The 12172-nt window shown below is 41.6% G+C and overlaps 1 protein-coding gene across 13 annotated transcripts in view; it reads left to right on the forward strand.

Moving 5' to 3' along the window:
- st18 (ST18 C2H2C-type zinc finger transcription factor) overlaps window positions 1-12172 on the forward strand; it is a 41413-nt gene that overhangs the window by 24207 nt on the left and 5034 nt on the right. For 10 of the 13 annotated variants that reach the window (XM_088396880.1, XM_088396879.1, XM_088396886.1 and 7 more), the window contains 11 exons: window positions 2831-3448; window positions 4245-4379; window positions 5695-5785; window positions 5878-5970; window positions 6962-7170; window positions 7550-7755; window positions 9101-9349; window positions 10171-10277; window positions 10879-10941; window positions 11351-11419; window positions 11643-11705. In XM_088396880.1, coding sequence (XP_088253006.1) covers window positions 2831-3448; window positions 4245-4379; window positions 5695-5785; window positions 5878-5970; window positions 6962-7170; window positions 7550-7755; window positions 9101-9349; window positions 10171-10277; window positions 10879-10941; window positions 11351-11419; window positions 11643-11705 — 1903 coding nt within the window. The remainder of the gene's footprint in view (window positions 1-2830; window positions 3449-4244; window positions 4380-5694; window positions 5786-5877; window positions 5971-6961; window positions 7171-7549; window positions 7756-9100; window positions 9350-10170; window positions 10278-10878; window positions 10942-11350; window positions 11420-11642; window positions 11706-12172) is intronic. The other 3 variants (XM_088396885.1, XM_088396889.1, XM_088396891.1) reach the window with 1 other exon arrangement.

Genomic DNA, 12172 nt, shown 5'->3' on the forward strand with positions numbered 1-12172 from the left:
TAAATAAAAGTTTTTTGACAGCCGATCGGCCGCGATGCTTCCGACTTGGCGCCGCCCTCTTCGCTCGGGGCCAGCTCGTTTCCCCGACCCCCTCGTCTGTCCTTGAATGGGCCGGTCCAAAGCCATTGAATCCATAGAATGAGACGGTGAATGAGCGCCCGCGCCAGTTCACTCGGATTCAAATGAGAATCCCTCCGTCCTTTTTTTCAATTCAATTCCAGTTCAAGTAGCGGAAAACAAATTAGCCGTCGCAGAACTGGCAGGAAAAACTCACCAGCAACACTTTGTATGTTTTGATTTTGTCTTTCATCAGAATGTTTTTTTTTTTAATTTCCGCATCCTCTTAATGACTTGAATTTTGTCCATTTTGGTGAACACGTGCATACTGGCCCACTATAATCTGCACTGATTTGGTATATTTTTAACGACGTAACCAAGCAACAAACATAATTGTCCCTTTTCAAAAGCTTTTGTTAAGCCCTCCAACACAGTCTAATACATAATTAGGCATAATGTCGACGACTCATTAGAGTACACATGCGCGCGCGTGTGTCGTTTAAATGGACCGCGAGAGGAGTTGACTGGAAATGGATTTGATTTGTTTCCATGCTGGGGTCACATTACATTAGAATGATTGAAGTGATTTTTCTGGGGGATGAATCGTGTTTTTGTTGTTACATTCTCAGAATTGTTTTTTTTTTTTAATCACACCCAACCCAACTGTCTAGTATTGAGCGGTTTGATACAATTTTTTATTGCCGATTTTTCTGCATTTTTCTCGATCGCCGCGTTGGAAGGCGTCAAAATCGGGCTGTTGTTTTGGTGGAGCCGCGCTGTGTTTGGCTGCGGCCGAGTGCAGGCCTGCTGCAGAGAGCTGCTAATGGCTATTCTGGAGTGACAACTCTTCACCTGTTCCAACACACAAACCATCGCCAGCATCCAAGTTTTTTTTTCCTCTCTCTTTCTCTCTGCTTTTTCATTTTGTGTGCGTGCGTGTGTCCAGCTGGATGCAAAACAAAATGCTGCTCGCCTGCTGCATGAATGTAAATACATGTTACTGGCTTTGTTTTTTTTTACACCGATTAGTTTGTCTTTACAACATTCAGTACTTATAAAATCATCTTCAGAATATAATTATCTTGAGTAAACCGTTTTCTCAGTCTTTTTAAAAGAATGCATCGGGAAAAAAAAACATCACAATGTAGTAGAGTGCAATTCGTAAAATAAAAAAAGTTGCAATTGAAAAATTAAAAAACAAACCTAAATTCATTTTGGTCACTTCAGTTGGTAGGCTTAATTTTTTAAAACATTTTATTATTTTTTATTATTTTATTTGTATTTATTTTCACGTAAGCTTAAGCCATCAAGCCATCAAACCAAAAACGTTAAGCTTAAGCCTTCAGCCATCAAACCAAAAGGTTCAAGTACAATAAATTGTACTATTTTATGACTTGGTGACGCAATAGAGGCCACACATTGTCCGCTTCTAGTCAGTTCACTGGCACGGTGGTACCCGGTCGGCGCATGTTAAAGTCTGCCAAAGAGGGTTACCGTCATCCTCTCAAAGGCACGCAAAACAACCACTTATCAACACCGGCCGTGTCTCCCAAGCGGTACTCAGTGATTAACAATGGAAGGCTATCAGCTGGATTGATTCCTTCAAATCTCTCTTGATCCTCTCAAACGCTTCAAACTTATGCTCTGTTAAGGCTCTTTGGGCTTTTTTTTTTTTTTTTAACTTTCTATCCTCTTAAGTGGCCAGACAGAACGAGAGCAAGGCAAAAAGTAGGATTCGATGGATGAATCAGATCACAGGAATCATGGATGGATGATGACCATGATAATGAGGGTTGAAGATGATGATGAGAGACACAGGAATTAGCAAACTTGTTAAATGGGTCTAAATGTAAAATTAATCCAGGCCAAAAAAAAAAGCTTTTAAAATCCGTCAAATAAAATATGGGTCTCTAATAAGTAGACAAAACAAATCCGCTGATGGCCATTTTATATATTGACCGTTTGTGATTCGGGTGAGCCTTGAACTCATGAAGTTTAAAAAAAAAGAATAAAAGGAGTATAACATGTATCAGTAAAGTCAACATTTTGCAGCATCTCGTTCTGTTAAGAAAAAACAAAAACAATAATCCGATTCCATTTTTGTTTTCAGGAATCTTCACTTTCTTTCTTTTCATCCTCAAAAACCAGATTTTAGGTTTTGACATCAGTGTTTGAGCAGATGACAACATGTTGCTGCTTGGCATCAACTTAAAAACACACATAACTAATAATTATTCTAAAAAACAACAAATGTTCTGTAAATCCCCCATAATCTTCAATCTTCAGACAAAAAGAGGACGTAAGCAAAAACAAATTTAGTTCCTCAATTTGGCCTTTCATGTTCAGCCCTCGAGGAAAAAATATTTCAAACGTAAATCTAAAATATCCTTAGTGGTAAGTAATTACTTGAGAATCCCACAACCTTACGCTATTACATGTGTTCTTTGCAATAACATGTTTTTCTCACTGTATTATTTGTAGGAAAGTGACACAAGTTCTAAAACCTTAAAAGGATTTTGGAAGATTACATCCAAATTATTATCCCACGGTTGAGCGTGTTTGTTCCCTTATGACGCGGTTGTCTTAAGTGTGGCATAGCTAAAAATATTTTATGTGTGTGTGTGTGTGTGTGTGTGTGTGTGTGTGTGTGTGTGTGTGTGTGTGTGTGTGTGTGTGTGTGTGTGTGTGTGTGTGTGTGTGTGTGTGTGTGTGTGTGTATATATTAAATATAAACCACATGACTTATATAGTGAAAGTTTGTGTGTTATTTCAGATGGAAACTTGAGTCCAATCAATGGCGTGCCTGATAGAAATGGCCGCTCCAACGATTCGCTGTGCTGGTCGGAGGTGACGCCCGAGGGTTCGCCGCAGTACAAGGGCACCACGGCAGAAATGTACGACGATGACAACGAAGACGCACAGGACGACCAAAATCAGGACCGGCTAAGCGGGTCATCGTCCCCGCGGAGCCCGAGGGAACTCCGCTGGGCCTTCTCTGCCAAAACAAACGCCTTGAGTCCTTCCAGAAGCTGCGACGACCCTTCACCCCTGAAGGAAGATGCTCTCCTGGATCTGAGTAGAGGCCTTTTCCAGAGATACAGGGCGGAGGAGGTAGAGGAGGAGGGGGACAGTGACTCGGAGGTGGAGAGGCCTCCTAGGTTGGAGGGCTGGGCGCTGGACCACCTCCACCAGCGAGGCCTGGAAGTGAGCCGCAACAGAGTCAATTTCAGTCTGTTGGAGCAGGCCATCGCCTTGCAGACAGAGCAGAGGCAAGTCCTGCATCACGCCTACCGCGAGATGGATCGCTTCCTCATGGAGCAAATGACCAGTGAGAGGCGACATCATCGCATGATGGAAATTGACAACAGGCTCAGCTACCATTCAGGCAAAGGTAAAACTGTTGTTCCTATTTCTGTGCAAATCTCAGCTCTGTCTGTCAAACCCACCAAAATCACAATCAACCACTTGCGCCACAACTTAGACCTGCTTTTAGCTGGTCTAAAATCAGGTCTGATTTCTGTCACCAATTTGACAGGTGCGACAGAACTCTTGACTATTTGATCTTACTTTGATTTGTTACCAGAAATCGCTCCACCGTCTTCACAATGTTTTATATTTTTATATCAAAAACCAGGTTGTCCAGCCCCACAGAAAAGAAATGGTCATCCATTGTGTGCTCATAAAGCAGCAAAGAGAATTATAAAAAGAAATGGAGAGGAAGCCGAGCTTGAAATCCTCTTAAATATTTTGGCAACAAGTCAAGTAATACATAAAACAGACTTATGATAATAATACAACTGAATAGCGACTACTCCCAATATTGGATTTTGATAGGAATCAAGTGGATATTTAACCATGACCATAAGTCTTAAATCCTGCTAAAGTACCTCTCATGTTTCCCCGGGATTCTTCAAATGACCGTGGCTAAATGTGTAATCCTCCATGTAATCTTTCCATGGTCGGGCATTAAGAAGTGTGTTCAACTACAGCCTTAACTAAAATGACAGATTAATAGATGCTTTATATATATAAAAAAAAAAAAAGTGTTCTGCTTTGCATGATATTTCAATCTCTTGGCTCGCGAATAATACGAGTCCAATATGCCCGTACTATAATTTTTTTATTGTACCTATCGTAAGTTGGTGTAGCAGAATTTCTTTGTATTCAATCAACAAATATTTCCACAGACTCTCCGCGAACGGACAAGAGGGACATCAAGTGTCCCACGCCGGGCTGCGATGGCACAGGTCATGTGACCGGACTCTACCCTCATCACAGGAGTTTGTCCGGGTGTCCTCATAAAGTGCGAGTTCCTCCAGAGAGTGAGTATTGCAAACTTCATTACGTACAGTCATTTTTTTGATTGGCACCTCCACAGATGCAGTAGCACACTTTGGGCGTCTTATGAAGGTTTTTTTGATTTAGTCCATGTAGTTTTCATTTATTTATTTTGATTGAGTCCATGTAGTTTTTATTTCATTATTTATTCACAAAGTGTTTATTTTATTTTTGTAGAGCGAAAAAAATTGAATTGAGTTCAAACGTGTGACTTTAACGAATAACTTAAAGGATTTGTCTGTCTCCTCTGTAATGTGCATTGAAGTCTCTTTACATTTTGTATTTCTCACCACATACACACACACACACTGGCGATTGTTAAGACATTCCGACAAAACTCCACAAACATTGGACATTAAAGCGTCATGTTACAAAAGCAACAGGAAAAGTAATTAACTTTTCTTGCTTTCTCGTGTAGGCAGTGTTTGCAAATCAAAGGCTCTAGCTAGTATGCTATTGAACAAAATAAATAAGACAAGTCCAGGCAACTAATTGGAGGACGCGGCGGGCGAGAGAAAAGAAGTTTCTAAGGATTGTACGGCAGCCCGTAACGACGCTTTTCTTTTGAAGAATATAATCAGCCGTCGTCTTTTCTTTGCACTAAGCTATTTACGTTGCGGCCACTTTGTCGCTCTCTCTCGCACGCTGCCGAGCGCTTCCATAAATCAACAGTGAATGTTCACTGCTGTTTATATTCATCTTATAAACATTTAGTGTGACGCTTGCAAATTCAACATTGTCGACCCTAGAATTGTTTTATTTCCATTTGCCAATCTTATTTAATTATATCACTGTTTAATTAGTTTTTAAAAAAAGCACAAAACAGACTTCTAACCGACTAAGGATGATTATGTGGTAAAAATTTACATATTAATCATCATTTTTTTATTCATGAATTAACTGGAAGAAACTCTTGAAACTGATTTTTAACTTGCCAAATATGGTTCTTGAGGTTCTTTTCAAAATTCTGGAGGGTTTTCCTGGTTCAACTTTACTTGGAGAAGTCATCCTGGTTAGTTTCTAGCAACATCCAGAGCAATCTATTTAGTTTACATTAGCTGGATGACCTCAATTGAGATGATTATCATTATTCAAATTTTTTTTTATGCTGTGAGATTGTTCAAAGGTAAAATGGGTGCCTCACCCCAATCGAGAGCATTCTCATGCACTGAACAATGAGCTCCATGAGATCCTCACAAAGACCTCACAGGCTCCATTTTTGATCTCCACTTTACGTTAACAAGTACGGTTTCCGAAAAAGAGATAACGTTGACATTCCTCTCTCTGATTCTCATGTAGTCTTGGCCATGCACGAGAACGTCCTCAAGTGTCCCACTCCTGGTTGCACGGGAAGAGGCCATGTCAACAGCAACCGTAGCACCCACCGGAGGTAAATAAGAATGATCAAGAATAATCATCTTCCATTTTGGAGAGTCATTAGATTGTCGGCGATTGGCTTACACTATTTGATTGTCTTCCCAGTCTGTCGGGCTGCCCCATCGCCGCTGCGGTGAAAATCTCCAAACCTCAGGACGAAAGCCTGAAAAGCAGACAAACGCCCGATCACTCGCCGAGGTACGCGCCGTGCCAGCCGACATTTAGGGAGGGGGAGAAGATACGTAGTGGGGGTTGGGGGTTCTCGCGCAAGTTAAGCTGTGCACAAAAGTGATAAACACTCTTGTTGTGTTTTATTGAGCGATCCCTACAGAACATGCAGTCTGTCGCAAGCTCCATCCACTCGATTAGGAATGATAAAAGAGCAGAACTCTTTGTTCCCGCTGGATTTATCACGGGCAGGATGCCCACTCCCGCTATATTAATTAGTCTGGCAACCTGGCCGCCGCATCCACGCCATCAAATCCCAGACTATGTGTACAACACCAACAAAAAAAAAATAGCTTGCTTTTACTGTTTTTTCTGAGCCCCAGCCGTTTGGAATTTTCTTGTCGCACCTGGGGTCGTGGGTCTGCTCCAGAAACTTTCAACTGAGCTAGTTCAACTATCAAGGATGCAATAGTGCAAGAATAAAGTTGCGATATTCAGAGGAATAATGGCAGCATTTTAGGAGGATATATTGCAACAAGCCTTTATTTAATTCAAGAGAACAAAGTCACAATGTTTGCAAGAAATAGAAGGATGAGAAAAAAAATGGTGTGAACAGTCACAAAACTTTGAGAATAAAGTCACAATTTTTAAAGGAAAAATATCAAAATATCACAAAGATGCATTTGTATTATTAAGGAGAATATAGTTACGAGACTGAAGATAAAAATAAACATTTAAATGTAATTTTATGATGTCCCTTCTGCTGTATAATTTTGTCCGGTGAAAATAGTTGCATTATAATGAGAGGAAGCTTGAAATATTAGCAATTAAATTAAAATGATTATTAAAATTTTATGAGGAAAATGTGGCCTATTTACGACAACATTTTAATTTTATTTCATAACTGTTGCATCAACAGCATTAATTCCTCGACTGTTTATAAAAAAAATAAAAGCTTTCCAAAACAACGCTAAACGTTACGTGAGCCTCATTTGCCTTTTTTTTCCGTCTCCGCTCGCAGGGTAGTGGGCCTGGTCAAGAAATTCGACCTGAGCCAGCTCAACTACCGCCTGGCTCACCCGATGGCCGCCCTGCAGAGCAGCCTAGCCAAGGACATGGACAAGTACAGTCGAATCCGCTTCGACTACGCGAGCTTCGACGCACAGGTCTTCGGAAAGCAGCCGCTCAACGCCGCCGGGAACGACACCGAAGTCTCGCACCATCCCGACTGTACGTTGACTCACAAGAGCAAAAACATATTTTGTTTGATTTAACCATATTCAGAACTTCTGTGACTGAAAAGCAAAGCGTTGAGAGTCCCTGGTATCAAATTACGTCAATGCAGTCAATGAATTGGTGAACGACAAATGTAATTTTTTTGGTTACCTCGATACAGACCATTTTAATGAAGATATTGCTCAACCAATATCTTAATTGAACATCACGCTATGTGCTTAATGCTCGTTAATAGCGCCACATGCGCCCTTTTTGATGGTTTGTCGTTCAGCATCTTATTACTACATTTGCTTGGAACACCTGCTGTCTGCGACTGAATTATTCACCATCCATTTTTGTCATCTATTTCTCGATTTAAAAAAAAAAAAATTAGCACCCCAGCAGTATCATCCTGGCTTCCTGGCGGCTCCAGGTGGCCGCTTGCCTACCTCCGGTCAGCACAGCCCACCGCCGAGTCACTTGAAGCAAGAAGGCGGCGGCCCCCAAAGCGCCGCCACGGCCGCCATCCTCAACCTCTCCACTCGCTACCGACATGGCGGCGAGACGGCGGCCGCACGGCCCCTGGCAACCTCTACAAAGGTAATCAAATCAGACCACTTGGAGAAAAAAAAAAAAAAAAAGAGGTGTTTAATGTGCTCATTCGAAAGCAACTCTGATTTGTGTATAAAAAGGGAAGACATCAAAAGAGAGATGTTGGCAAAGACTCTGTGTGTGAGAGAGCTCAGGTAACAAAAAATGACAAATAAATAAAAAAAAGGAGGCTGCCTCATGCTTAAATGTACACACGTAAAAATTCTCATCTTTAAACAAAAGCGATTTGGACATCGGTTGGCCTGGTGTTGAAGATTAACATGCGAATATTAAAACATTAAAGTGAGACTGAAGTGCAACTTTTGAAACAATTTATTAGCTCCACCATGTGTCTGAGCCGCACATGTTCCTCACAAATTCGTCGTCAAGACATTTCATACTTGGAAAAGTATGCGAGGCGGTTGCGTAACATCACCAATGGCATCACCTTCCATACTGTACGATGATGATTCAAGGCTGCCGTTGCACACCTACACCGTCTTCAGCTCCCTGGCCCGCGACTGAGCTGACGAGGTGCCTCACCCCCTCCCCTCCCATCCCACCACTCAATGTCAATGAATTAAACAGTGTTAGCAAGTTGATCATCTGCTCCCATTTTGCAGCTTAGTTGTCTTCTCTGCGGGCGCAGAAAATAAAGAACAGCTTTCCTGTCTGGAAGGTTTGGCCGAGAAGCGCTGCCATATTTAGAGGGCTATATGCAACAACATATCTGCATATGTACGGTACACTCTCGAATATGGCACCCCACGCTTTCTGTACTTAAAAAAAAATGATATGTAATTTTCATGTCGTACCATCCAGGACACGCCGGGATTATTCTATTCGACCCGTGCAAAGAAATGATTCAAAATTATTCAAAAATAAAAACCCAAACAGTACTTGGTTGAGTTTTTTAATTTTATGAAGAAAATAGGAAAAAAATAGGAAGATGATGACCTAGAAATTACATCTTAAATTGCATTTTTGCTATTTTATGATTTTATTCTCTGTGGTAATTGGTTGCTTTTCAGGGGAAAAGGATTTTCCCGTGCTCGTGTTTCGTTGCACACACAAAAAAACCACATCTGTCCACTGGGGGAAACTTTTTTTACTGTAAAGCTTTTTAATTTTTGCTTTAATAATGATGACCTAGAATCTGACACGATATACACACACACATACAGCCTCCCCCTCCCCCTTCTGCTTCCATCTTGGTTGTGTGTCCTAGAAAACACATTGACACAGCTGTCAATGTAAAAACTACATGTAACACACACGCAGATGAGTCATTATTATTATTGTTGTGTGCCTCACACTTGACCTGATGTTTTGATTTTGTTCACTCTTCCTGCAGGACATGCACATAGAGGTCGATGAAAACGGAACCTTAGACCTGAGCATGAAGAAAAGTAAGGAGAGCGTCCATCCCAAAGCGCCTTCGGACGAGCAAGCGCACGCGGAGCAGGCGCTGGGGGCAGGGGCCAAAGGCTGCGGCGGCGTGCTGATAAGCCCCGCCTTCTACCATCAGCTGTGCGACAGGGACGCCTGGGACGGCCCCGTCCCTCTCAACTTTAGCCAAGGGCACGTTTTACATGACAACGAGGTAACGTCCTGTCAACAAAAGGTGGAATGACTTCACAAAATTACGTTTTTATTATCATAAAATTGTGAAGGTATTTTCTTAAAAGTACAAATTTACTGTCACAGAATTACAACTTGATGATCGTTAAAATGATGCATTTTTTTCACGTATAATTACAACTTGAGTTTGTAGTTATAATTTCATCCTTATTTTTTTTATTTAAAAAATATTTAATTATTGAAAGAAAAAATCTTTTCTCAATCATCCAGGTGTACCTAATGATGTTTTTCAATTATTTTACATGAATTCTTAAAATATTTAACAGGTTAGCAAGCAGCTCAGCAATAATCTAAATCTTATTTTGTCTTCTAAATCCATTAACAGACCTATAATATCAAAAAAGAAAAATAATCCTGCCATTAAAATATATCACATGTACTTATCAGTTCCGTTTTTTAAACAAAGGCATCATTCATAAGAACTTGCATGCTCATTGGCCTGAATGTTTTCTAATCTGGGCTTTAAGGCTTTTGTTTTCTTTTAATTTCTCTCATTTGTTGATGATATCCAGCACATGTGACCTGCTTTCTTTCTATACAACATCTGGTGACTCCTGTCTGGAGTGAAGGGAAGGGGGGGGGAGAATCCATACGTCATGATAAATATCATCTGGATTAAGTGTAACTCTAAATGGATGTATGGTTTGCTAGAGTATAAATATCGTAAAGCGTAATCTCTTTGCCTTGCACTCTAACCCCGAGGTTTGTCTTTTAAGTGTATTATTGTGCCAGGGATTGATTAATTAGTAACTTTCAGCAATATGTTGTCTTTTTTTGTGAAAGCAGGAAGAATTGGATCAAGTCAGCATGGAGGAGCAACACTACCAAGGCGAGGCGGGCATGCTGAAGGCCAAGATGCTCCTACGAGAGTCTAAGAAAGAGCTTCTGAGGTACGTCGGCGGTGTCAGAAAACAACTTTGCTCAACAGAACCGCCGTGCCTAACGTGAGCTTATCTGACAGATGGTGGCTCGGAATAAATAGGTGACTTCCCAAGGCTTTAAGCGCACAAGACAGACAGACGCATATGAAATGGTGCCGAGCAAAAGTTTTAGGCCACTGTGAGCTTTTAGTCTCAATGACCTTTTTTCCCCCAGCACACACGCAGTTAGCAAAAAAAATAGATCAGCACAAAACTTTGGAGCAGCAAATAAATGTGTGTGCATCACGTTGTAACTGGTATGTCCGCAGGTTCATGTGGCCTGAGAGGGAATGTGTCACTTTGAAAAGTGAGTTGTTTTTATTTGGTGCCTCTACTAGATGGAGTGCATGCTCTGCAGAGCCACGTTAGTAGGACCCTTTAGTTTGGACCCTCACTGACACTAGCGGACGTCATTAAAACAAACATGCGGCTTTTCTTACTAAATGTACTAACCCCACTCCACCAGCCTGCCTCCTCTTCCTCCTCCTCTTCCTCCAAAGGGAGGCTTCTCCGGGTGGTCGGGAAGTCGTCCTCCTAATGCGTGTACGAAATGTTGTGTGCCCTCCCGCAGCTGTCCGACCCCGGGCTGTGACGGCAGCGGCCACGTGACGGGGAATTATGCATCGCATCGGAGGTAATTAATCACTCTCTCATTAGCATCGGCCAACACCTAGCATCAAACATCGCACATGCTTTCCTTCTAGAAGATGTGACCCCCCCCAAAAGAAAACACTTTTTTCTTGTTACTCAACAATTTGAACTCACTCTCCAAAATGATGACTATGTGTTGCAACTTCAATATCTTTCACTTTTTTTTTCTTTCTTACCATAAATTGTAGTCCAGTGGAACTAATTGACAACAAACCTGAAAGAAACTCTGGGCAACTTTGCCCCAGGGATTGAAAATAAAAGACCAGATTACAACCACTTGACGGATATTTGCAAACAAATAAAAGCACGTATGTGCGTTTAAGATGCTTGAATGCAGCGGTGTGATCAAAGAGTGCACCAAGATGACTGTTAGCTCTTTATCCTCACCGCAGCGTTTCTGGATGTCCCCTGGCTGACAAGACACTCAAGTCGCTGATGGCAGCCAACTCTCAGGAACTCAAGTACGTATTTAAAACGCGGCCATTGTTGTTATTGTTGTGGTTGTTGTTATTAGAGGACTTGACACCTCAGAACAAGCTGGTTCTGCTCCGCCCTTGCCTCTCTCTAGGATGCATATTTTTTTTTCCATGGTACTTAGCAGCAAGTTTTTGGCATTTGCAGCGGCGGTTATTTGCATGATGAGAATGTTGTGCGTGTGTGTGTGCGTGTGTGTCGGCTGCGCAGGTGCCCAACACCTGGTTGCGATGGATCCGGACACGTGACGGGGAACTATGCGTCGCACAGAAGGTAGCCATGGCCGAGGGGCTGCGGAAACACACACGGCAACCGCGAAACACATTTGTCGGATGCGTGACATGGGAGCAGATGGTGAAAGTCTCACTCTGTGTCGCAAACACGCTGTACTTTTTGCATCTCACTTCTTCTGCTGATTTTTAATTGATTTATTCGGGGGAGACCAAACGGTCAGAATGTTACGAGAAGTTGACATTAGCATGCGACCGTTTTCATTTGTTTGGATTTTGGACTGAGAATTACAATTTCTGTATCATATTACCAATAACATGACCAATTTCATCTCAAATTCCTAATATAAATTGTTTTCCTATAGATTTTACTTTTGTCATATGTGACATTTTGCTTCTAAAATCTTTGTAAAATGAAGTGGTGTACAACTGAGCAAGCAACCGGTTAGCATAAGATAGCTCTGTTAGCTAACACTCGGTGCAGCTCTGCTTACCTTTGACCTTTGGAGT

The sequence above is a fragment of the Syngnathus floridae genome, chromosome 14 (genome assembly GCF_059516105.1).
Source record: "Syngnathus floridae isolate MCC-2025c chromosome 14, RoL_Sflo_1.0, whole genome shotgun sequence".
Taxonomy (NCBI): domain Eukaryota; kingdom Metazoa; phylum Chordata; class Actinopteri; order Syngnathiformes; family Syngnathidae; genus Syngnathus; species Syngnathus floridae.